At 36.6% G+C, this 27802-nt stretch overlaps 1 protein-coding gene and 1 long non-coding RNA gene across 4 annotated transcripts in view; one reads left to right on the top strand and one right to left on the bottom strand.

Annotated features, from left to right (window-relative positions):
• Positions 1–417: 417 nt before the first annotated feature.
• Positions 418–26928, bottom strand: LOC131547781 (inositol polyphosphate 5-phosphatase K). Of its 3 annotated transcripts, XM_058788432.1 has the most exons (14): positions 26768–26928; positions 24651–24822; positions 23105–23767; positions 20916–21023; positions 20595–20703; positions 18156–18272; positions 16127–16302; positions 15734–15845; positions 14447–14556; positions 14164–14374; positions 13737–13874; positions 9691–9756; positions 9321–9425; positions 418–3225 (listed from the first exon to the last, which is right to left on the bottom strand). In XM_058788432.1, exons 3-14 carry the CDS (start codon positions 23761–23763, stop codon positions 2764–2766), a joined length of 2373 nt encoding a protein of 790 aa, XP_058644415.1. In that variant the 5' UTR covers positions 23764–23767; positions 24651–24822; positions 26768–26928; the 3' UTR covers positions 418–2763. The 3 variants fall into 3 exon arrangements, with proteins under 3 accessions (XP_058644415.1, XP_058644414.1, XP_058644416.1); XM_058788431.1 differs by lacking the exon at positions 24651–24822; XM_058788433.1 differs by lacking the exons at positions 24651–24822; positions 26768–26928 and adding an exon at positions 24221–24332.
• The window catches only part of LOC131547785 (uncharacterized), a 30094-nt gene continuing 28614 nt past the window's right edge, over positions 26323–27802 (top strand). Inside the window, exon 1 of the long non-coding RNA XR_009273011.1 lies at positions 26323–26675. This is a non-coding gene — a long non-coding RNA (uncharacterized LOC131547785). The remainder of the gene's footprint in view (positions 26676–27802) is intronic.

The raw sequence follows: 27802 nt of genomic DNA, 5'->3' as shown, positions 1-27802 counted from the left end.
AAATGAATTTCAAATTGCGCAACATTTGCCGTCAATCATGAATGAGTCAAACGCCTCACAATATATTACCAAACTCTTTTGCTCTCTGGTTCTGGCTTATGAACTTCCGAAATGATCACACTGCTTTCACAATGTGTCTATTCGCCTCCAGGTCTGGAAGAGTTTCCAAAGTCTCATTCCAAACTCTGACTAAGAGCTTAGATCTCATAACACACTGTGGATTATTAATGGAGTGTTCAGAGAAACACTAAACTGAAAAGTCAGTAACATCATTTTTGTTAAAACTCTTCCTCATCTAAATCTACAAAACATGATAATGATCCTGATTAGCAACCTTTTCAAAGTTACCTGAGAGACTAACCATTATTAAAAAAAAACAGACTTTGTGAGTCACTTCACAGGACTCAAAAATGGGTGAAAATTGGATTTCTTTTTTATTTTTATGGTATAGCATTGTGTCCTCATTGTTCATTTTGACACATTTCTGTACTTCACAGTTCAAGATGAGGACAATCACGCCACAGGAAAACATTTGACTTTGAATTGATTAAAAAAATACAATATAAGTCAATAAATCAATGATTATAGACAAACTCAGTGTTCTTTGCTCTCCAGCTAAATTATTTAAGACAAAAAAATACAAGAGAAAAGGAGGACAGTAAAATACAGTTCTTTACCTTTACAGATTATCTGTACTGTTGAAAACATGAACAGAGAATACAGAAAGGGGAGATATGCAAAAGTGAGAAATGTTTGCGATGATATGCTGATGACATGAAATCAATATACTGTCAGGCTAAGTTATATTTGATTGTCTTCTTTTATTTAAAGGTCAATCAGTCCTGACATTTATTTGTTTGACTTTTGCTAAACTCACATGTCTTTTAGGTGTTTACTTTTTCACAGTCAATATGTGTTTACACGCGCACACACACGCACACACACACACACACACACGTTTACTTAGCTATCTAAATGGGGACATTCCATAGGCGTAATGGTTTTTATACTGCACAAACTGTATTTTCTATCACCCTACACCTAAATCTACCCCTTACAGGAAACTTTCTGCATTTTTACAATTTCAAAAAACCTTTGTTTGCTTTATTTTTAAACCGGTTTTACAAAGGAGGATTTTTGGGAGATTTTGTCAGGTTTACCTCACTTTTGGGTACAAATTTGTCCCCAAAATATGGTTAAGTAGGTACACACATACACACACACCTCACACCAGCTTCACTCAGCTCTAATAGATCAAATAATGACACAAAATGCTATGAGCAGAGCTGATGTGATTGGCTGTCTTCAATCAGCCGCTCCTGTCAAAGGTTTGCTCTTTTTCAGGAGAGGCTGTTGGCTTGACAAAACTTCAGCAAAGATTGATGGACGTTAATGATTAACTTCTAAAATCTGGGATGGTGGTCTTATAGTATGTGCCAAACCTGGCATGTGTGCACTCGTATACTATTAGACCCATTTATAACCAGTTGTTAACAGCAGTGATAGACCGACGTATCAACAATTAATAGGATGACATTTGACCTTCTTGAATTATCTATACCTAATTATCTGTTCTGAATGAATTCTGAAATATTTTATCTTGTCAATTTGTTTAGAATTTTGAATAAATATATTTTCCTATAAAATAATGTACATCTTACTTTTATTTGCTGTCAGCAAACAGGCTATGGTTTGACTAGTAAACTATATTTATTAAACAATGGTGTCTTTTGTCTCATACACTGACCATTCCAAGGTTTGTGGTCAGTCTTCGTGTCACATGATCCTTCAGAAATCATTCTATTATGCTGATTTGCTTCTCAAGAAACATTTCTGATTATTAACAGTGTTAAAGATGTGGAAACTGTGATACATTTTCTCAGGATTCTTTGATGAATAGTTCAAAAGAGCAGCATTTTTTAAACAGAAATCTTTTGTAACATTAGAATTGTCTTTAGTATCGCTTTCATTAATTTTATGCTTCCCTGCTAAATAAAAGTATTCATTTCTTTCAAAAACAACAACAAAAAATCTTACTAACCCCAAATGTTCTGAATAGTAGTGTAGCCTATATCTACACACATACAAATACAAGTCCACCAGTAAAAGTGCTTCTATTTTCTTATTTATATATATATATATATATACTTCAAGTTTTAAGTTAGATTTTGAATCCAGATTTTAAATGTGGTCTCAGACGTTTGGACCCCACTGTATATTTACAGTCTATCCACAGCGGTTCTCAACTGGTAGTTTTCTAAATTCAAATAATTAAATACACCATTGTTAAATCAATAAATAGGATTATCAACTTTAAAAAGGAAAGGAGAAAACTTCCTATAATTTTCTTTTAGATAACAAAGTACAGTACTGTAAGTATAATGTTGTTTAATTTTCCACAATAAACCTCTTGACAACGGCCATTAAAGCCCGGTCACTGACTAGTTAAGAGTAAAGGCTGAGATGAATGCTGACATCACTGTTTGCTTTGATTCTACGGTAAAAGGACAGTTTTACCTTGGGTCAGGTTGTCCTGCACTATAAGGCTGATGTGCACTGTTGTACTGTCACCATTTACAATCTATCACTGAGAACTGAGAATAAGTTTGTGAAGCGATTAAGCACAACAAGGCATGAGCGCACAAACAGCTGTAGGTCTGAAAGGCGCCAGAGGACGACCTGAAACAGGCCAATTCTCTCAAGTAGTTGCATTACGATATCTGCTAAAGTCTAGTAATGAAGTGACAGGGAAGGGGGGATTGGTCAGAGAATCACATCGCCTGCTTTTCCTATCTGAGGATGCCTGGGCTCTCCTAAAATGGCTGCTATCAGAGCCTCCGGAGCGCTGACGGGGGACACTGGGCTCCGTGGACTGAGAGGACTGAGGGAGGGCGAGGTTAATGTGTCTGGAGAAACCAGACGCTCTTTCTTGGCATTGGCTGAAGGGCGTGGGGAGGAGCTCCGTGCTGGGCCGTCGCGGGGACGTGGGCACAGGCTGAGAGACTGCAGGGAGGGAAGAGGTGTCCCGGAGAGCGCCGGCACGGCGGGGCTGCGGCTGCGCTGGCGCTTCTGGTGATGCCGTTTGCTGCTGTGGTTTCCAGGGCTGGGGCTACGAGAGATGGGGGCCAACAGCACCAGCGTACTGTCATCTTCAGAGCTGACGTCAGAACTGTCAGAGCGCGAACGACACGCTGGTCCAGGCGGCGTGGACATGGGCAGCTGCACCTGTGAGGAAAAACAAAGAGGATGAAAATTGAAAGAATATACAGTATATACACAAGACTTATACTGAAAGATTTCAGTGTCATGTAGAAGTTAAAATCCCGTTCGTGTTTCTAAATCCTCATGACTTTCTTACACAAAACACAAATGGAGACTTTTCAAAGCATGTTTCCATTCTCAATTACAATGAACGGAGAGTTTTTAAGCTTCAAAAATGGCACAAAAAGTCGTCCATAGCAAAGTGGTCTTTCAAAGATATAATGGCTTTATGTTAGGAAAACTCCTCAAACAGTTGGGCATGCCACTAGCAACGCCAAGGCCATGGGTTTGATTCCCAGGGAAAGCAAGAACTGATAAAAAAAAGTGTGTACTTTGAATGAAATGTAAAGTGTAAGTGATTAATTAGGCAATTATGTTAATGAACAGATAGCAAAAAAAATCTGAATTCACTAAAATGGGTTGAGTCCTAGTCCATAAGTACCATGTCCATGACAAGACCACAAACATATTTTAATGTTTTCATGTTGGCCCTGCATGTCTTGATTTTAAGTCAACTTTCTTTTGGTCTCAGTCTTGACTCAAACTCAAACCTCTTCAGGGCCCGTATGTATAAAACTTCTCAGAAATGTTATTTAGAATAGTCTTAAGCTTTGACTTAAGTGTCAAAAAATTCTTAGTAAAAAGTGGGACTTTTCTAAGAGCAGGAGACTTTTATAAAGAAGCTAAAAGCAACTTTCAGTAAAGTCTAAGACTGATTCGTAAGTGTTGACTGAGGTGACACTTCAGTGTTGTGAACTAAGGACTACAATGATGTCAACACAAAACGGCTGACCTCGATTTCTGAATCAGCCAATAGTGAGCCTGCTCATGTGAAGTCACAGCAGCACAACACCAATCATTTAATGTAACTACATTAAAAATCATTTAATTAAGAGACTGAAATATTTTAATATTTTAATGTATTTTTTTAAATGCTTTGCATTGTGCAAAATTATCACAAATTATTACTGATGCTTCATTTTCTATTGGTATGTCTCCTCGTTCACAGTTGGAGCAATGATGTTAACATGAGTTCCATCAATGGCTCCAACAACTCCAGGAAAGCCCACAATCCTCATAAAACTGGCTTGTTTTTGCAATATGGTTTGGCGGTCAGTTGGAAAGTCAATAAACTGCCATATAGTTGTGGCCAAAGTGATGTCCGGCCTAGGAAATTTGACATCTTCACCCTTAATAAAAACAAAAAAATAAAATTGTGCAAGATTTTATAAGCATATTGCATAGTTGCTTAGAGTCAGTTGTTTTATTTGTGATAATGCAATGAAACATGCCTAATTGAGCGGTCATAATTTTTGGCCATGCTGTCATACAAAGAAATTATGAACACATGCAAAAACATGAAATGTAAATAACATATGTTGTAGTCAATGTGCCAATGTTGCCAATTTAGTTATTTGTCACTAGATTTAGTGACTTTCTCATCCCCTTTTTTTCAAAAGCCTAGCAACAAAATCAGTTTCTTGGACAAACCTTATCTACATTCCGAGACTCTCCCATGACGTCATAATGGCGAGTTAATATTTTATATAAATATAAATATAGATCAGTGAACTCACCTTTATGAGGTCATCTAGCAACATTAAGTGACCAGTTTTAGCTACTTTCAATTGAAAGCAGTTGGCAACACTGGTCAGTGTTTTTTTGTCCTTTGTATTTCAATGGTTCAAGTGAAATGTGGGGTCATAAAAAAATAAATTAATTAAAATCCACACATCACTTTTGGCCACTGTTGTGTTTGGTGGGGTTAGTGCCACAATATGTAAGACTCTGCTTACAGTGTCATCACCGGTGCATTGCTGCATTTTTCCAATTTTCCAGCCAAAAAAAAACTTAATTACTACTTTCATTTCTGCAGTTAGAGCACTGACTTGTTGATCTTGACAATCAAGTTTGCATCATTTTATCAACTCCATATCATCATATAACTCCAGTATGCCATATCTTCGTTGGAAAGTGTGTGTCTCCTCCTCTTTGCTGCCATCTTGTTACTCCTAACTAGGTTAGGAGACCTCTCCAGCTCTCTTAAATAATTAAGGAGCTGAGACTTAGTCTTAACACTTAGGAACCTTTATGAATCACTCTTATTCTTAAGTCTAGGAATAAGAGTACAATTTTTTAGAATTTTGACACACTTAAGACTAAAATGTTACTCTGAGTGGCTTTATACATATGGCCCCAGGGAGCGTATTACAGAAAGATCCTACCTTTAAAATCGTATCTTATCTGTTTGGTAACCATGGTAATTTCAGTTAGGACCACGTTTAGGACAAAAGCTGTTACAGAACAGCATTTCCTAAGTGCGTTATCCTATCTTAACTACAGATAGGAAAGGGGTATTACAGAAACCTCCTAACTTGACAAAACATCCTAAAAACTGTCTTAACTTTAGGACAACCCCACAGCTGTCCTAACTTCAAAATTATTTGAAAACCAATGGAAAAAAACGCTTACAACTGTGCTGTTCGACAATGGTATTACATTTATTAATAGTTGAAAATGAAGAACGAAGATGTTTAATGGTAGAAAGACTCTTGGTTATATTTTGATGACAAAACACTTATAAGTAATTACAGACTGCCATACAACATATTACAGTTAGTACAGGAACTGCAACCAGCATTATAGAGACCAACAAAAGTGTCACGGAGCATTATTTGTTGTAGTGAAAGTGACTAATGCCTTACTTTTTTTGCAAAAGGCGATTTTCACAGTGAAGTAGCTTCTATTATTTTGTTTACCTCATCAGCAGTGTTGGTTGCTTGGTAACAGACCTGAGAGAGGATTTTCGAGCTTGATTATGCCATTTAAGATTTCCTAACTAGAGATAAGATACTATTTTTTAAGATAGGATAAGAATCCCAAATCAAGTTAAGATTTGCTTCTGTAATATGAATTTGCAAAAAATCCTAATTTAACATATCATATCTTAAGTTAAGACCTAAGATAAGAAATACTCTGTAATACGCCCCCAGGTCTCTATCTTCTCTCTGACACAGATCAGCTGATGTCAACAACAACACTTGTTCATATTACTTCAGAAGACTTAGAAAAAAGTAGTCTATGAAATTTTAAAGTGCTTTTTTCATCTTGAAAGCTTCAGTCCAAATTCATTCAAATGAATGAATAAAGACCTGGGGCCATATGTATAAAGTAAAATTTTAGTCTTAAGTGTGTCAAAATTCTAAGAATGACGTAATTTTACTCTCATTCCAAGACTTAAGAATAAGAGTGATTCATAAAGGTTCCTAAGTGTTAAGACTAAGTCTCAGCTCCTTAATTATTTAAGAGAGCTGGAGAGGTCTCCTAACCTAGTTAGGAGTAACAAGATGGCAGCAAAGAGGAGACAAACATTTTCCAGTGAAAATATGACATATTGGACTTATATGATAATATGGAGTTGATAAAATGATACAAACTTGATAGTCAAGATCAAAAAGTCTTTTTTTTTTTTTTTTTTTTTGTAACTGACAAAGTAAGACATTTGATAACCTCTTCCACTCAACAAGCCAATGCTCTAACTGCAGAAATGAAATTAATTAATTAAATTTTTTGGGCTGGAAAATTGGAAAAATGCAGCAAGGCACCAGTGATGAAGCAGGGTCTTACATATTGTGGCACTAACCCCACCAAACACAACAGTGGTCAAAAGTGATGTGTCGATTTTTTATTTTATTTTTTATGACCCCACATTTCACTTGAACCATTAAAATACAAAGGAAAAAAAAAAAAACACTGACCAGTGTTGTCAACTGCTTTCAATTGAAAGTAGCTAAAACTGGTCACTTAATGTTGCTAGATGACCTCATAAAGGTGAGTTCACTGATCTATATTTATATTTATATAAAATATTAACTCGCCATTATGACGTCATGGGAGAGTCTCGGAATGTAGATAAGGTTTGTCCAAGAAACTGATTTTGCTGCTAGGCTTTTGAAAAAAAGTCTCTAAAGGGGTGAGGAAGTCACTAAATCTGCATGTTTCATTGCATTATTACCACAAATAAAACAACTGACTCTAAGCAACTATGAAATAAGCTTACAAAATCTTGAACTTTTTTTTTTTAAATTAAGGGTGAAGATGTCAAATTTCCTAGGACGGACATCACTTTGGCCACAACTATATGGCAATTTATTGACTTTCCAACTGACCGCCAAACCATATTGCAAAAACAAGCCAGTTTTATGAGGATTGTGGGCTTTCCTGGAGTTGTTGGAGCCATTGATGGAACTCATTTTAACATCATTGCTCCAACTGTGAACGAGGAGACATACCAATAGAAAATGAAGCATCAGTAATAATTTGTGATAATTTTGCACAATGCAAAGCATTTAAAAAAATACATTTAAATATTAAAATATCTTAATTAAATGATTTTAATGTAGTTACATTAAATGATTGGTGTTGTGCTGCTGTGACTTCACATGAGCAGGCTCACTATTGGCTGATTCAGAAGTCGAGGTCGGCCATTTTGTGTTGACATCATTGTAGTCCTTAGTTCACAACACTGAAGTGTCACCTCAGTCAACACTTAAGAATAGACTTTACTGAAAGTTGCTTTTAGCTTCCTTATAAAAGTCTCCTGCTCTTAGAAAAGTCCTATGTTTTACTAAGAATTTTTTGACACTTAAGTCAAAGCTTAAGACTATTCTTAAGAGCATTTCTGAGAAGTTTTATACATACGGGCCCTGGGCCTGTATTTATCAAGTCTCTAAGAATCACTCTCAAGAACACTGCTAAGAATTGACTAAAGTGTAAAAAAATTCTTGGCTCCAATCTGCGCGTAAAAGTTAGTTATCAAGCATCTCAGTCGTACTTTAAGCGAAGTGTAGGACTAAATCTTAAGTGTCAGTCTCAGAGATGATTCATGACACTTTGCTGTGCCACAAACGGGATTTTGGATGACGACATATGCAAGGACCAATCACTGAATAGATTTCCTTATTTAAGAATATTCTCAGATAAATTCACATCGAATGGTAATGTAAATGTTCTTTGCTCGTTTTGAATAACTGAGGAAATGTAACCGTTTGATTAACTGCTCGTCGTCAAACATTTCAAGAACATTTTTCCTCTCCTTAAAGATTTGAGCATGTCTCTGTCCTCAGCGCCATCACAAGCCCCTACTGGCAACTCCTAATCACTTGAGAGACCTCTCGAGCTGTCTTAAATAACTGGGAGAGTAGAGTGATTCTAAGCTTTAAGAAATTTGATAACTTGCATTTATACTTAAGTTCGAAAGTAGGAGTAAATTTCATGAATTCTCAGCACTTAAGACTAAAATGGCCCTTTGAGAAGCTTGATAAATACAGGCCTTCAAACCACCTCTTCTGGAGTTCCACAGAAGAAAGAAATTCATACGTGATTATGTAATCAAATCATGGATATAGAAAGTAAACTCTTCTCTTAAGTTTTTTTCTCTGTGAAATAATGAGTGCTTCGTACTTTTGAGAAGTCTACACAGTTTTCTGTACAACTATTTATGGACCACTGCAGTATTATCTGAACAAGGTTTTTGAGTCTATTATTGTGGTCTAATTTATTTCTGATTTAACAGTCCATAATCAGCAGGTAAAACAAAACAAACTTTTGTCAGTTACATGTCAGTCAGTCGCTTTCTGTCTAAATGGGCATTTTTCTGACCAGAAGCAGCTCTGCAAGACTTATCTTTACCTTATTTTTACCGCAGTGGTTTTGGTTTCATTCTAATACTAGCTCTACTGCTAAAACTTGAAACGGCGGAATAGTGTGTTTCAAACTACAGTACTTTGTGTCTTATTTCCATTGTGTGGCATATAACATCTAATTTGATATTCAAATGACAAAACATTCTTCATGTTAGTAATTTGTGAATGTCCAGCCTCAAAAACAAATCAGACTGCAATCAATACTTCAAATGTTGACAATGGCAATGCCAGAGCACAATGACCTAGTCATCATGCCCTACAACACGCTCGGAGCTACTGAGCTGCGCGTGCAAACAAAACTAATATTAGCATTTGATATGAATCAGAGTGTAGCTGTGTGAGAGCAGTGTGAACCTGAAATGGTTCTGTCACTCCTACGATGCTGTTGGTGTTGTTACTGTAATATCCCAGAATATATTCTCCCGGGTCTCTTGGCAGATCCTCCTCAGAAAACGTCACCTGAAGGTCATGAATAAAACAACAAATTAAAGATAATCATAGTCAGCACTGGCTACTCAATAAATCTTCTTTGTTAGTATTAATACTGTTTGGTCATTCCTTAATCTTAAAGCTTTCAATCCAAGATTATCCAGGAATGATTTGATTTTGGGATTAAAGTATTGTCCAGTGCACACAGAGAGACGTAAAGTTCAGAGTCAGGCTGCTAGTATCTTTCAGATCTCATCACAGCTTACGCACACGACTAACAAATGCCACGTCCTACCTGTGTCGAATGCTCAGATTTGGCCCATACATATGCAGCGTAATCCTTGTGGTGCTTAAATCCCACCTAAAACAAAGTAAAATGAGTATTTAAATAATTTAATTAATTAAGGTGCAGATTTGGTGGGTGGCTGGAGGTGTTTTTAATTAACATTTAAAGGAATTTAATCAGAGACTCATTTCTGTATAGATAACAAACAGGTACATCCTGGTCACGTTGCAAGCCAAACAACAGTGTCTTTTGTATTCATTCAATCTATCAACAGTTCTCTTAAATGTAAATGAAAATGAAAGCAAGCATAATGCATCTGATCAGTTCACATATTTAAATGTCAGAAAAACATAACTCATAGTTTTCAATTAATACACAAGTCTCTTTCTAGTACAAATGATTTTCTGTTTATAGTTTGATACTGTTGCTTTGTTTAAGCATTGACTAAAACTACCTGAGATTATATCTGAATATATTAGGCTACAAAACCTGTTCCCACCATGGGATAAAAAACGTGTCTAACACATCAGACAATTCCAACAATAAACTAACTAAACTAAGATGTAAACTCTGAATTCTGAGGAAAAAAAGTCACAATTATGAGATATACTGAAAAAAAAAAAAAAAAAAAGATTTTCTTACTTAGTATTTTTGTCTTGTTTTCTAGTCTAAATATCGAAACATTCTTGAATCAAGATGCTTTTACTTGAGAAGCAAAATGACTTAAGATATTAAGTCTTGTTTCTGAAAAATAAACATTTTGTTATTTTTGCTTAAAACAAGAAAAATATCTGCAAATGGTTTAAGAAAAATAATCTTAAAGGTGCCATAGAATGCATTGATACAATATTTTAAATTGTTCTCTGATATCTACATAGAAGGTACGTGGCTTAGGTAAGGACAAAAAATCTCCAGAAACGGTTTTACATGTGCATTTACAACCCTAGGATTTGTCCCTAGAATGAAATGGTCTGTTATTACCTTATTTGGAAGGGTCATGAATAATAATGCTGAGCTCTGCTCTGATTGGCTGTTTCACAGTGCAGCTCAACAGCAGGAAGGAAACACAGCGCACAGGGAGGAAAATATATATTTCAATACTTTCTCTCGCAGTTATATCATCAGGTAATTATACTGTATATGAAATGCGGGCATCAGGGAGCCGCTATTAATATGCGGGCATTGAAACTGCTTTCAAATGCACCATCGCTTTTTACTTTCACTTTCGCTTTCGAGCTAACCATGTCCCTTTAGTGGCTCGCGCTATTTTATTAGAACGCGTTGTTTGTTTTCCGTGCCTTTCTGAATACAGATACCAACCCATCCCTGCACTTCACATCCCCTGCACAGCCTGGAACATAACATTTATTTCCATGATCTGCCATTTTTGCTGTTGTCCTCACTTGTTTCTTTACAATACCTGCAGAACTTCTGATGGTTCGGCTGGTGTCTGGCCTAGAACATAGGCTGGTATACGTTATGCAAATGTTGGGGGCGTAACTATTAGTGATCTCGACTGTTACATCACAGTCTGTGTTATTATCTGATTCGCCTATTTTTCAGTGGTCTTTTTTATTCACGAGATTTACATAAGAAGGAGGAAACAATGATGTTTGAGGCTCACTGTATGTCATTTCCATGTACAGAACTCTTATTATTCTACTATGCCAAGGTAAATACAGTTTTCCATTCTATGGCACCTTTAATTCAAAGGCAAAACAAGATCATTTTTTCTTGTTTTAAGCAAAAGATAAAAAAAGAAAAACAAAACAATGAATATAATGTAGTCATTCTGCTTCTCAGTGCATGAATATTTCTTGCAATTTATCTCTTTTTGACTTTTCTTCTCAGAATTGTGAGTTTATATCTTGCAATACTGAAACAAGACAGAATTGTGAGATATAAACTCTGAACTGTGGGAAAAGGTTACAAATACCTTTTATTATTATTATTTGTATCCTGTGGTGGAAACAAGCTTCCATAATAATTACACCATGGGCACTTCACATTTATCAAAATAATTTATAATGTACAGGTGCTGGTCATATAATTAGAATATCATCAAAAAGTTGATTTATTTCACTAATTCCATTCAAAAAGTGAAACTTGTATATTATATTCATTCATTACACACAGACTGATATATTTCAAATGTTTATTTCTTTTAATTTTGATGATTAGAGCTTACAGCTCATGAAAGTCAAAAATCAGTATCTCAAAATATTAGAATATTTACATTCGAGTTTGAATAAATGACCATCCCTACAGTATAAATTCTGGGTATCTCTTGTTCTTTGAAACCACAATAATGGGGAAGACTGCTGACTTGGCAATGATCCAGAAGACGAAGATTGACGCCCTCCACAAAGAGGGTAAGTCACAGAAGGTCATTACTGAAAGGTGTGGCTGTTTACAGAGTGCTGTATCAAAGCATATTAAATGCAAAGTTGACTGGAAGGAAGAATTTGGGTAGGAAAAGGTGCACAAGCAACAGGGATGACCGCAAGCTTGAGAATACAGCCAAGCAAAGCCGATTCAAACACTTGTGAGAGCTTCACAAGGAGAGAACTGAAGCTGGAGTCAGTGCATCAAGAGTCACCACGCTCAGACGTCTTCAGGAAAAGGGCTACCAAGCCAGAAGCATCTTACCTGGGCTGTGGAGAAAAAGAACTGGACTGTTGCTCAGTGGTCCAAAGTCCTCTTTTCAGATGAAAGTAAATTTTACATTTCATTTGGAAATCAAGGTCCCAGAGTCTGAAGGAAGAGTGGAGAGGCAGAATCATGTTGCTTGAAGTCCAGTGTGAAGTTTCCACAGTCAGTGATGATTTGGGCTGCCATGTCATCTGCTGGTGCTGGTCCACTGTGTTTTCTGAAGTCCACAGTCAACGCAGCCATCTACCAGGAAATTTTAGAGCACTTCATGCTTCCTTCTGTTGACAAGCTTTATGGAGATGATGATTTCATCTTCCAGCAGGACTTGGCACCTGCCCACACTGCCAAAGGTACCAAAAGCTGGTTCAATGACCATGGTGTTACTGTGCTTGACTGGCCAGCAAACTCGCCTGACCTGAACCCCATAGAGAACCTATGGGGTATTGTCAAGAGGAAGATGAGAGACACCAGACCCAACAATGCAGATGAGCTGAAGGCCACTATCAGAGCAACCTGGGCTCTCATAACACCTGAGCAGTGCCACAGACTGATCAACTCCATGCCACGCCGCATTGCTGCAGTAATTCAGGCAAAAGGAGCCCCAACTAAGTATTGAGTGCTGTACATGCTCATACTTTTCATTTTCATACTTTTCAGTTGGCCAAGAGTTCTAAAAATCCTTTCTTTGTATTGGTCTTAAGTAATATTCTAATATTTTATATAATACTATAATACTGATTTTTGACTTTCATGAGCTGTAAGCTCTAATCATCAAAATTAAAAGAAATAAACATTTGAAATATATCAGTCTGTGTGTAATGAATGAATATAATATACAAGTTTCACTTTTTGAATGGAATTAGTGAAATAAATCAACTTTTTGATGATATTCTAATTATATGACCAGCACCTGTATTTTGTGAATTTACTGTGCTGTTAAATGTATATTTTTTTTCTATGATAAAAAATATGCAAAAATAACTGCAAGAAGTGTATAGGTAAATTTCCTTGAATAGAAAAGGCTATGCTTCTGTGGTTCTTTCACAACATTGCTCTGTTTGTTAAATTTTCCTGACTTGCCCAACATAGCAACACTGGCTCAACCAATTGCGTGAGTTTGGGGGCGGGACTATCTAGTCATTGTCCAATAGTAGTTAGGGAGAATGTCTGGGAAAAATGTCTAAACTATTATTGTTGAGAAAGTGGATCACACAAATAAACACTTTGCCTTTAATAAGATTAATAGAGTTAATTACACCTATTATAATGCCATTGTGATTGTGTAATTATTATAATAATATAATGTGTGTAATTTGTGAAAAAAAGTCAGTTGTGGACAGGCAGAGCTATAATGAAATTAATGTTAAAAGTAGTTTTATGTGAAAATGGCTTTTATTTATTACCTTGTACAGTCCCACCCAGTCCCATGAACTCCTCTGAAAGCCATGGGCCATTGAGAGCTTAACTGTAGCATCAGAGAACTTGGTCCATTCCTTCTCCACTTCCAGTGTCACTAATGGTAAGTTCACCTTAAAGGGAAACTGAGCAGGACAGAGGAAGATGGGACAGAATATAAAAATGAAATAAATATTTATATCATTTAGACATAATCAATAACATCTTATAGTGATCTTCAGTAAACAAACAAACAAAAAAATCAGGGAGAAAATCATTTGAATTTGTTAACAGTTTGTCTGAGGTCACAAGGAACTTTTTTAACTCGTAAATGTCGAAGTGTCACGATAACAGATACCTCACAAGACAGGCCTGAAATACATACAGCACTGCTCACAGACTATCCAGTGTCTTTCCCGCCATTTTTAGACTCACATGCAAAGAGAAGAGGGCGGACACCGGCTTGTGATCACTAATGGTGAAGCCCATATGACTGCGATAGACTTGCTGGGAAACTCTGGTGGCGCCGCCCAGCCATGAGGTCAAACCCCGCTGTAGTGCAGAATTATGAGACGGTACGGGGGAGCCCGTCCTGCGCAAACGCCACAAGATGCGATCCGTCCATGCAGGCTTTCTCTTTTTTGCACTAGGAAAGGAAGCCAGGTTTAAACGAGAGTCCAGAGAAACAGAAAGACTCATGTAAAAAAGCATAACAGACCTTGTGTCATAAGTATGTGTCCCCACATCAAACTTGTAAGTTGGCGGGAAATTGAGGGGTCCTTCTATAAACCCCTCCAGAACGGATTCGCTTTTTTTCGCCATGTTGAGCTGTGACAAAGACAAAACAAAAAGACAAAATGTTCTTTCACTTTATCTTTTTAACAACAACCCCATCTAGCAGACATCACAACATATAGTGTGCACATGCACTGAAGTGCTGAATCCAGCCGCCTGCTTTGTTTATACTTGTAGTACACTGACCTCTAGTGGTAACAGAATGAAAAACACTATTGCCAAGATCTGTACACAGACATCTGGTGTTATGTGATTTGAGACAAGGACAATTATCTGAGCTTATCTGATATGTTCAACATTGCTTCAGCAGTTAGATCTGTACATACCCTTGAAATCACACACACCTGTGCAATCAGTTTCCTTTATGGCCCTGTTCCAAATGGCACACTTGATGTAGACCCGAGGCCTCGTTTTATGTTAATTTTATGATTCAAAAGGGTGTTCTGTATAACCACATCCATGAAAATTTCAGCATTTGGGACAGGGCCTCCCTTGTATAAAATTAGTACTTCAGCATACTTTTAAATAGAGAACTTAGTATGGAACTAATATACTTTTTAAAAGAATATAGTTAAGTGTGAACTGAATGTAATGTTTTTAGACATTTTCTGCATGATAATTAAATGAAAATGTATTATAGTTTAAATGTATATTAAAAGCAATTAGCTGAACAGTGTTTTTTGCTCCACTTAGTAAGACTTCAGTGCATCTTTATATGTAACTTTAATTGTCATCAAAAAAAGGTTAAAATTTACTATTTTATTATATTCTAATGTATAGAACATAATAAAAATAAATATAATTTCTATTAAACTTGTATGTCATGTATTTACATTTAAAATATATTAATTTACCAATTTAATTAAATATCTAATAACATACTACAGTTAAAAATGTAATCATGTACTATGTGCTTTAGTATGCTTGTCAGTACATCAAAATAAGTGTACTTGCTGACAAAAGACTATTAAAATAATGAATTCAACTTAAAATTGTACTTCAAGGTAAAACGTGATTACAAAGTGCCTTTTAAAAAGTGGACTTTTCCCCTTAATATATTATCTGTAAATACAGTTGTTGTTGTTTTTTTTTATATACTTAAAAGATTTGAAATACACTACAAGTGCTCTTTTAATACAATTAAGTGCACTTCTTTTTCACAAGGTATATGATGGTCTCCAAGCAACCTGTGACATTATAGCACTTTTACCTGATCTTTTTCCCACAGCAGAGGCAGTTTGTCATTCTCAATTGCACTTTTCACCACGTGAATGTCATAACCTTCGATTCGGAAGTTCAGATCACCGAACCAGAACACCACACTGTGGAGAATGCCATAATTTCCAGTGAACTCAACAGGTCAAAGTACAACGTGTAATCTGCACAAAGTACATCTGTATAAAGCTATTCAGATTAATGCTCAAATACACATTAAAAGACTGTATTAAAATAACATTACAGTTTAAATGCCTCAACCAAAACAATGTTGTTCTGCAACACACTTGTAGTTTTGTTTTAAAAACTGCCATATGTTACATAGTGTAGCTTTATTAATACATAAGTAAGCCTAGGCATCAAAGATATGTTTTTTCCAGGTACCCACTCGTGATCCAGCACACCCACAGCCGTGCCGCCCTCGAACTGCTGCTGCTGCAGGATGCTTTCAAAGTCCTCCATCCGCTGCTCCAGATTACGCATGTGAGCCGGCAGGTGGCAGTTGAGGAAGCACACAGGGTGTCCAAAAACCATCATGCGTGCACTTACGCCCCCTTTATTCCCCTGAGACAAACATATAGAGCCAGAGGATAATGGGAAGACATTAATAATACAGCAGCTCTGGACTCCATAGTAAGGTGTTTTTTTAAGTGCCTGCCCTAATGGTGAAAGAAAAAAACAATGTTATTACAGAGATTATTTACTCACCCAATGGAATCAAACGGAATTTTTTTTTTTTTTATCTTCATGCAGCTCTTTTCCATACGATAACAGTTTATAGCAACCACAGCTGTCAAACTCCAATAAAGCACAAACATTCAATTGATTGGAAAGGTTGGAATTGGCTGAATGAATACACAGCTTTCACAGAATGAGTCAGTTATTTGAGTCTGAACCGGACATCTTGTTCATGAATGAAGAGAATAAACTGGGATAAATCTTGTTTGTGAACAAGAATCAACACTTGACAGACTGACAAGCGTTATTAACTAAAACTATTAATAATATGTTAAAACAATTAATAAAGTAATAAAAATAAATAAAAATAAAGCTGAAAATTGAAATAAAATAAAATATTGAAATAAAATAAATATTAGATGAAACACATCAAAAATGTAATTGTTGCCTTGGCAACTAACTGAAATAAATAAGTTTAAATCCTACAATTACTAAAATTCAATAAAATTAAAGCTATTTAAAAATATAAAAAATAAAAATGACAAAACACAACAAAATTACTAAGACTTAAACTAAAATGAAAACTGAAAAAAAAAGCTAATTCAAAATATTAAAATTACTAGCTATTACACTGCTGACTGAGTGAGGGGGACAATTTGTTTGTTCAATTTGGCATGTAATTCAATCTTACATTTAAAATGATGTGAAAACTTTATTTTTTAACACCTAATACAGTACTTCATATTTACTGTATTAGGTGTTAAATATTCACAAAAATACTGAAAAAAATTAAAACGAAATAATACTGATGATGCTCAAACATATTTTCTGGAGCCTTTTAGTCATGTAAATTTTAATAAAAGATAATTAAACTCAGTTCACTTGAGAAAGATTCTGTGTTACTTGTTGAGTAAATGATTCAATGACTCACTCATAAAACTTGCTTGTCGCCACCTACTGGGTAACAATTTAACCTGCAAAAAGAGTTACTGAATGAATCGCTAAAGGAATCTTTTCGGTAAACAGGTTAAAGTCACCAGAATGAACCTGTCTGCATGTCCTTTTTGGAGCTTGACAGACATTGCCACTCTGAACTGCTGTTGGAACAACATGAGTAAATGACCGAATAATGACCAAATTTTCATTTGTGAGCGAACTATCCCTTTAAACACTGTGCTGAGAAGGACAGGTGTGCTGTGCAGTCAAGGGTGAAATGGGCTGTGCAGAGACTTGCAGTTTATTAGCAGCGCTGGTGCTGCAGTTCCCACGGGTAGTGCTCTGTCTTTCTGGGTAACGCGCTGGGGAGAACTGAGAGCTGCTGTGTGTGTGTGTGTGTTCAGTCTGCATTAGATCAAACAGAGATGAACCTGATGCGTGTGTGTGTTTGTGCACTGGAAGACAGATCAGAAACAGAGCTGCTGCGTGTCCTACTGTGCCCTACTCAAAGGAGACTGCAGAATGAGCCCGGAGCCATGCTGACAACAACACACACAGGGTCACACACACACACACGCTCACTGTCACATACACAAAAACATGCTCGCAGTCTCATTTCCACACTCTCCCTTTGACTCCGCTTTTCCTGTAATCATCAAAGTGATCACACGGTGGGAGACGTGACATTATGCAAATATTTGATGTTCGACATTAAAGTTCTAATACAGCACAACAAACAGTGATCACATAAGCGTTTAGAAATTAGACACTCTTTCCCAGAGGTCTTTGCTTGTTTGACTCACCCAGTAGCCTCCCAACCCAGTGCGAGTGCTTTGGGTTTGTACTCCTCTGAGGAAGGGAAGGTGGCAGAATTTGGAAAACACCAGTAAGAAAACCCCCTGCATCCTCTGAGATGCCACCTAGACCAAAATGAACACATTTCAAGTTGAACTCCTCATTAGTGCGGTTTAGTAAAGCATACGTCATTATTAAGATTTAAATGAACCAAGTCCAAAAATATACTTCAGTTTTAAGCATACGCTCGGGTTTGCATACAGTGCATGTGATGTAAATTTCGTCATCAGCATATTTCAAGTGTACTGTAGTTTGTCCACAAAGTGGCAACACTGCCACCGCCTGTTTTTAACAGAAAAGATTTGAGTGTTTTTAGTCGAAAAAGAAACTGAAACAGAACAACAAACAACTCCTGGGGATGCAACAACAGATGTTCAGGTTGACTCACGTAGGTAAGGCTGTTAAAGAATAAATTCACCCCAAAATAAAAATCGACTCACCCTCAGGCCATCTTTTGTTTTTTCATCTGAACAGATTTGAAAAGATTTAGCATTACATCATTTGCTCACCAATGGATCCTCTGCAGTGAATGGGTGCCGTCAGAATGAGAGTCCAAACAGCTGATAAAACATCACAATAATCCACACCACTCCAGTCGTTAAGTGAAAAGCTGTTTGCTTATAAGAAATAAATCCATCCTTAAGGCGTTTGAACTTTAAACTGTCACTTCTGGCCAAAATACTAGTTCATAAAAGTTTGTCCCCTGTTGTCCTCTTTTTTTGCTTATAAATATTGCTTGATCTGCGCATATTTCTCTGCTGATTCATTTTGGCCAAAAGCAATGGTTTGAAGTTAAAAATATCTGGATTTGCAGTTTATCACTTTACAAGATGTTAATTGATAGAATGTTGTAGATTACTGTGATGTTTTTATCAGCTGTTTGGACTCTCATTCTGACGGCACCCATTCACTGCAGAGGATCCATTGGTGAGCAAGTGATGTAATGCTAAATTTCTCCATATCTTAGATGGCCTGAGGCGTGAGTACATTTTAATTTTTGGGTGAATATATTTCTGAGATACAAACAACTCCAGTTTAAACAAGTACAAAGACATTTTTAAAAAAATCAAAACTGAGGTATACTTTGTCTTAACCATCATACCCAAAGTATATTTCAGTTTTGATGCGATCACTTAATATGTGCATACAGCCAGACAAATAACCTTTCATAGTACACTTTGTTTGATGGCATGCACACATGCTGGACACATGTGCCCTAGGGATGGTAAGATTCCCCAATTCACATTGGTGCATCGGCATAAAAGTTAACGATGCGATGCATTGATTTATGAAAGTGTGCATGGGATACATCAATGCATCGTTTCTAACATGTTTGCATTGGTTAAAACCAATTTATTTTATATATAATTATTAGTAGATGCACTATACTTTTATTATTTAGAAAGGTACCAATAATTTGTGACCAATATTTTATATGTAGATTGATATATCCTCTTTAAACTGATTCTCAAGCGCGTTCTCTCATCACCACTGCTGCTACGTGAACATGACGTATCACAACACTACAGAGACCAAGGCGTTAGAAGTCAGAAGGCACTTAAGTTAATTTATGATTTGCTGTCTGTCTGAACCAAAGAAATAAAAGCGAACTATCTGTACCATATTGAATTGCATAGCATAATTTTTTTTTTCATTGCATCATATTGCATTGAATCGCACAGTGTTGAATCGAATTGAAATCGGATCGCACTGTATTGTAATAGGGGTGAATCGTATCGCATTGCATCGGTAGCTGCTTCATATGTATCTTTAATGTATACATATCATTGGCTATATGCATCGAGATGTGTATCGCATCGGCCTCAGTTATGGAGACGCAAACCCCTAACGTGCACTAGGGAGTTTCATCTAGTGTCTGCGCTATTTCTGTTCAGAAATTCTAAGCAATTTTTTTTGTTAATTAGAGTTGCATGTATCTCTTAACTGCTTCACACAAGGGCTTGTCAGCAGGGGTGGTTCTTTTTGTTGCATCTCCTATAGCTTGTCATTCAGTCTCATCTGTTTCTTTGCTGGTCAGTGGATAAACCTTGTGGATAAACCCTAGAAACCTCCTAGCAACACCCTCACAACCATACAAAACACACCAGCAACTGGATAGCAGCAAGCTAAGAACCAATCAGAACATTTTAATGACCACATAGGAACATTGGATTTATTTACCACGTAGGATTTATTTCTTCTGTGGAATACTGTTTTTTTCTTTTTTCTTTTGAAGAATTCAGGTAACCAAACAGTTTTGGTGACCATTAATTTCTTCTTGTGTGTTTAGAACAGCATGAGGGTGTGTAAATGATGAGAGCATTTCCTTTATTTTTCTTTGGTGAACTGTCCTTTTAAGCCTGATATGCATTTGATTTCATACTGACCAATACGTATCCAAAACGACTGAGTGTGTCCATGCAGAGCTCGCTCCACTGGTCTATGAAGAGAGCATCTTTGAGCCGCTTGTTTATCATTGAGTTTACTTCCTGCAGTCTGAAAAGAGATAAAAGAACAGAAGCAGGAAAAAAAAGAAAGACAGAGGAGACAAAGAATACCATTAAAACAAGGACAAACAGGAGAAGATGGCAAAAAGGACATGGAAATGAGAAAACACAAACAGAGCACACAGAGAATGCAGTGGAAGGTTAATTAATTCAGCAGCTATAATGGAAGGTATAAAACTGAACAGTGCAACACATTCTTACCCGACAACCACCATGTCAGTGCTCCCATTTTCAACACCAGGTCCAAACAAGGAAGTGATGTCATCAGGTGGTATACCAGAGCCTACATTCCATGTGACAATATGCACTCTAAAAGGAATAAAGCATACTGTGCACTTAATGTTCATTTTTTTAATTGCATGAAACGCTTGTTATATATTCCCTACATAGGCAGCTATTATACATATATAATTTATGATTGGCATTTCTCTCACAGTTACTCTTATTTATGGTGGATATATGTGGTGCCACACTAGGCTTTGGATCAGGGCTGTAGTTTTAAATCCATGGTCATATTCTCCTTTGCATTACGTCATGTAATATGAGTCATCAAAATTGCTAAAATCAAAAAGCCTGGGATAAATGTCACCAGCTGTGTTTAATAGCTTCCAAAACATGCTGAACGCTTTTAACTAATTAGAGCACATGCACGATGAGTAAACAGCATTACAAATTATAAGGATTCTGTCTATGTTGTCAAAGATGACAGGCTAAAGGATCCAGGAGCACATTCGTGTGTCTAGGAATGCTGCCAGCTCAACGCTCCCGTGTCCATTCTGTCACCAGGCTCTGAGAGAGATATTATGCTGATTTAAGGGATGAGAAAATCTCAGCTCTCCTGGTATGCGTTCTTTAGGTTTATTATGCTGGCATACCACTAGCTGATTTCTCAGCATGTGCTAACTCAACTCCATGATGAGTTAATGACCCCAGCAACCCTCGGACCACATCTAGCAAGTTTGAAATCTGAGGCTGTCACTATGGTGGATTTTCATGGCAATGGCAATAAGCCAAATAAGCTTCTCCAAGTGCTGAAGACCTGATTGTCCTGTTCCGATTCAGAGTTTTTTGCCAGCAAATGCAAAATTACATATAAGATTTGAGATGTCGAGTCAGCTAATGGGATGCTGCCTTAAACTGACAGATTCTCTCCCCTCAGGCCAGTGGTTATAAGCAAACCCAGCAGAAACCCAATGACTGAGTGACTGCAGTCAAATCATATCATATCATCGGGACTGAGAAATATTAAAACACCACACTTGCTAGAGTGAATGAATGAATGATAAATAATTTTTAATAAATCAGTTGAATGAATAATTCAGTGACTCACTCATTTGGTTGGTGAATGATCAGTGTTTTAGAGCGATTTGTTTGTGTGAATAATTCCAAGATTTGCTCATAATGGCAGCCACTTCTTTTGTTCATGAACGAGTTAGCATTGTTGTGTGTACAATGGCCATGGTATACACTTGTCCATTAAGTTCAGAAGATCCCATATGTGACCCTGGAGCACAAAACCAGTCATAAGTAGCACGGGTATATTTGTAGCAATAGCCAATAATACATTGTATGGGTCAAAATGATCGATTTTTCTTTTATGCCAAAAATCATTAGGATATTAAGTAAAGATCATGTTCCATGAAGATGTTTTGTAAATTTCCTACCGTAAATATATCAAACATTAATTTTTGATTAGTATTATGCATTGCTAAGAACTTCATTTGGATAAATTTAAAGGCGATTTTCTCAATATTTAGATTTTTTTGCACCCTCAGATTCCCCAGTTGTATCTCAGCCAAATATGGTTCTATCCTAACACACCAAACATCAATGGAAAGCTTATTTATTCAGGTTTCAGATGATGTATAAATCTCAATTTCACAAAATTTACCCTTTTGACTGGTTTTGTGGTCCATGGTCTCATATGTCATTTTAGGTTTCAGAAGGATGTTCACAAGCGCCCCTTTGAGGCCACTATGCACCCTTGATGCACTGAGACAAGTTTTGCAGTAGACCTCTACCTGACAGTTAAAGCAACATTATGTCACTAAATTGTGGACTAAGAGGAAGACCAAAAGGTCTTAGGGTTCCATTTGGGACCGGGTTAAAGACAGTAAGTTGTTTTGTTCTTGAATGAAAAATCTGTATTTTTGTATGAATCAATGGAATGAATGACTCAATGACTCAGTCATGAAGACAGTCATTGTCGCCACCTACTGACATAACAATGCAACCTACAGAAAGATCAACTAAAAAATTCTCACCAATGCACAAACAAACAGTGCTCAATCTCAGTGCTGTTGCACTTTTACATTAGCATTTTTGGATAGATTCAAGGTACCAAACCTAACTGTTGTGCAATTATTGACAAGGTATATAACAATTCTCACCTGAAATCCCCCTCTTCGCTGATGGTCTTGTTCAACTTCTTCTCAGTAGTGTCTCCTGTGTTTGGTACATGTGCTTCGGGACTTGGAATCGGTTGAGCAACGGGGCTAGACGGGGAGCTGGGGTTTGGGTTGGGGATTGGTCTGGCGATTAGGTTATTGTGTGTGTTAGCACGGACAGGCTGTGATGGAGGGCTTGGAAGTGTCGGAGGAATGGTTGGGGGGTTGAAACCAAGTTGAGAAGTGGGGCTCAGCGGGTTTTGGGGGCTGCAATAAGGCAATGGTGACTCGGTTGGGGAGTGCGACAGGAAGTTGGGCGTTCCCGTAGCTTTAACCTGCAATGGAGGCTCAGTGGGTCTGGAGACTTTGATTGACGTCTTGGTGCCCAGTGCCGTAGGCCTGGGTCGACTGATGCTGATGCATTTTGTGGATTGTGCGGTGGAGTCTGGTCTGGTTCTCTGCTGAACGGCTGGGATTGTCTGCAGTGCCGGGGTCTGTCCCAACACTGGTGGGTTTCCAGTCATGACCATCTGGCAGTGTGAGGATGCAGCCATTTTGCAAGGGTTTCCAAGCAGGGCTGGGACTGGTGGTTTGTGGAGTCCTAGAACTCCAGTATGTTCTTCAGGCATTGGGCAGCTCTGAATGGGCTGCACTGGATCCATTTACCTGCGAAGACAATACAGACAGCCATGGAGGTGTTCAAGAAATGTTCCAGGTTCAATGCAAGTTTTTTGCTGGTAGTCAACATTAAATTGGTCAAAGACAAATAGTGTCCACAATAAAGAAATATATATACATATATATATATATATATATATTTAAAATTCAGTTTAAAAAACGTGCCAAGTTTTGAAGAAGTTTTATCTTTTTCAAGAAAGTTTTTAATTTAATGACTGTAAAATGTAATGTGGTATAACCATCAAGTAAAAAGTATTAACATATTTTCTTTACACCTCGAATAAATGAATAAAAGTATTATTCTTTCACAAATATCACGATTTACTAATTTATAAATATTCTTATGTTTTTGAGGAGTCGCTCAACATGACATTTTAAATTCTGAACTAACTTTGTTTTGTAAAAATTAAAATGATCTGATATTTTATAAGACTTACTGACCTTCACACAGCCATGAGTGGTCCTCTCTATGATATCATTTTATGTGGATACTTTGGTTTTGATTTTTCAAATATTAGTACGTAGTGAAGCTTTGTTTTTTTCCCTTAAGAAATAATAATAAAGCTATATATCAGACAACATTCATTTAACAAATTTGATTCTTTTAAAGAGATTTCTTAAAAATCATTATCAAGAGTTGTATCATCTTAATTTTTGATTTATGCATTTTTAACGTATTGTTGATTAAATTAGTACATAAAAAAAGAGCATCATATCATTGACCTAAACCACAAATGCTGTTCATTGAGCTTAACTTATATTGAACCCAGAACATTCCTTTGATAAATGGAGGAAAAAGCATGAAGGACGAAATGGAAAGGGTGACTAAACCAGAAAATAGATGCTGTGAATGCAGAGTAAGATGAGAGACCTGGGTTTGTGTGTCCTTCACACTCCTCTGCCTTCTCCCACGGTCAAAGACAGAGACTGTTGCTGTCTGCAGTGGACGGCTGAGTGTGTGAAGAGCTTTGGACAGTAGCCAGGGCTGAACGTCCCCTCTATGTACCTGTCCCCTCTTGCTCTCTTCCTTTCCTGAGACGTCACTGCTGACATCAGTGAACTACAATCAGCTAAGATCAATCCTTTCCTTCAAATGACAACTATATACCCTCCCCTCTGTCCTGATCTACTTTCCTGTTGCTTGGCAACAACTTTCAGTCCCAACACCCCCCTTCCAAACATTTCCATTCTTTCCTTTTAACATTCCGGAATATTTGCTTTAATAAGCAGGACTCTGATCGATGGGGCAATCTTTAAATAAAGTGCTAGGGATAATGGCCATCACATAGCATTAGCAATGATGCCTCTTTCTCCATCTGTTGTAGAATAATAGCTCAGAGCTTTTACACATTGGTGTCTTGGGACAGATCTTTGGTGAGACGACAGAATGCTTCCTCAATTACATGAATTATATCTTAGAAAATGCTATAAACATTCCTAACAGAGTTTAGCAAACATGGCCAGTCAAAACATGCAGACATACACATGCTACACAGAAGATGCAACAATTCATATCAAAATCACAAATTGACAAAACTGAGGACTCTTATGTTTATGGCTGATATTTTATGCAAATCATAATTCTAATGTTTGCAACACAATGATGTGCAACACAGATGTCACATGAATATACATGAAAATATATTAATCAATGCTTGATATTTATTTTCATGGTAATTATTTGAATGGACATTAATGTACATTATAGTAATTAAGTGTTATGTATAAAAATAATGTTTAGTAAAGTTAATCAATGAAAAGATAAATGGAAAACAGTTTTTCATGCAGTTCAATGCAGTGAGGTAATATAAGAGTTCATCTGCTCACGCAGTATTTAGTGTATGAAAACAGGTCATCATTAAAAATTTATAATGATGACAAATTATTACAATGGCTGAACGGAGCCAAGTGAAAAAATATATTCACAAAATAAAACAATATTTATTCGTTGATGGTATTTATGTAACCTTTTAAACGTCTGCTGTTTAATGAATTATTTTGTGCTTCACTATTGTTTGTCATGTTGTCACAAAAGGTCATTAAAAAGACTAATGCCTACACCTGCAATTTTTCACCTGATATGTGTTAAACAAGGTCACAGGCTCTGGAGGGGTTTATCTATAAATATCTTTATATATAATTTTAACTAAATGTGCTTATATTTTCTTGCTTTTTCTCAATTGTTTATGAGTTTTACACCCTGAAACATTTCTACAGTATATGCAAAATTAGTTTGTCAAGACATGTTTGTCTAATGATAGAGATCATTTAGTTTGAAACCATCCTGTACTTTCCATGCATTCATTTCAGTGAATGCTGGATTTGTCATTATTATTAATAATATTATTTTTGTATCAGATGATTACACATATATTGTGAGAAAATTGAAAAAGCAGGAGATTTCACCCAAAGAAGTCAATGATTCTGAACATTAAACACATCAATACAAAATATTATTATAGCCTATATACCAACTCATAATTTATCAACTTTTCAATTCATTTGGTTTTGTCTCAAGAATCAGCGAGTAGTCGAGTGTCGCAAGAACAATAATATTTAAATATCTCACAGAGCCTGCTGGACATCAAATAAAATCTCGAGTATATATATTAATCGTCATTTCCACCAGCCACGCGCCAAATGAACCGTTATCATGAACAAGGTCATCTGTCCTCGCTGGTCAATTAAGAGTCAGCAGATAATTCACCGTTTCACAAGCTGATGGAATGGACATCTACGTTATGGAAATGGCGAGAAATGAACGCGAGTCTCTTTGACAGAGAAGCTAGGTCTTTTTTAAAGTTGTTTGTCCGACGACACTTGTTTATACGCTGCAGTGTCTCGAGGTGAAGGATGTCACGCGCATCTCTCGCGCTTCAAACAGACAAGCGTCGCGGTAAGAGACTATCTCCAATTATATTTGACTGCCTCGTCGACCCACGTTTCGTTTTAAAAGCACAATTAAGTTGATATTGAAAGAATTCTTACCTGTCCTGTTTCTCTGCACCGGCGCAAGTGTGTGTGTGTGATGTGAGCGTCTCTACAGGACACACACACACACACACACACACACACACTTCCTCTGGTGTGAAAATGAATGATGGAGAGCGGATACGTCAGTCCCAAGAGGACACGAGGAAAGGTAGCGAGAACTGTAAGTGAAACATCTTCAACAGACACACTTGACTAGTATGACTCTGTTTGACTAAAAATGACGCAAGGCGCCGGAAGAGCCGCCGCAGCAGCGCGAGCGGAATGGAAATGTCCACTTACACGTGGAGACGTTATTAACATGTCAGGACAGCATACAGCATATCCACAACTCTCGAGAACTAGTCTCACAGTCCAATCAGTAATGATCCTGATGCTGAAGGTCTAATCATTCCGGCTACATATCTGTACTATCATCATCTACACCTATATTGGATAAACTTAATAAAAATGGAAATCATATTAGGCTAGTTTACTTTTAACAACACTTATTTGTGCATAGAAATGGATTTGAAGTAATTTCATGATTTTTATTGCCATTATTGTGAATATTGGCATTTTTGTCATGCAAACTGGGTAATTTCTTAAAACTGAAAATGTTTTTTTTTTTTTTTGACATGTTTCGAACAGAGCATAAATATTGTATTAATTGGCACCCAGTTTATAGTTTTATTTTACTGTGTCCTCAATATCATTTATACAACATGGGAATTATATTAGGCTATAGTTTGTTCATTTTTTACCATGTCAATAATTAAATAGAAATGAATTTATTAAGAAATATTGCAGGTATTTCTTTTTTTTTTTTTTTATCATTTATTAAATCATATCAGGCTAGTTAGTTTTCCTTTATCACAACAGTACTATTATTTGAACTTAGAAATTGATTTAAAGTCAATTTCATGAATGGATATTGGCATTTACGTCATGTCGTCAGTTTCTGCACTTATTTCTAACTTGAGAAATGAACAGTTTGTTAAGAAATATTGCAGGTATTTTTTTGAACAGAACATATTTTTGTAAGAATATTGT

Source organism: Onychostoma macrolepis, chromosome 10 (assembly GCF_012432095.1).
Source record: "Onychostoma macrolepis isolate SWU-2019 chromosome 10, ASM1243209v1, whole genome shotgun sequence".
Lineage (NCBI taxonomy): Eukaryota > Metazoa > Chordata > Actinopteri > Cypriniformes > Cyprinidae > Onychostoma > Onychostoma macrolepis.
This window is presented reverse-complemented; position numbering and strand designations above follow the sequence as displayed.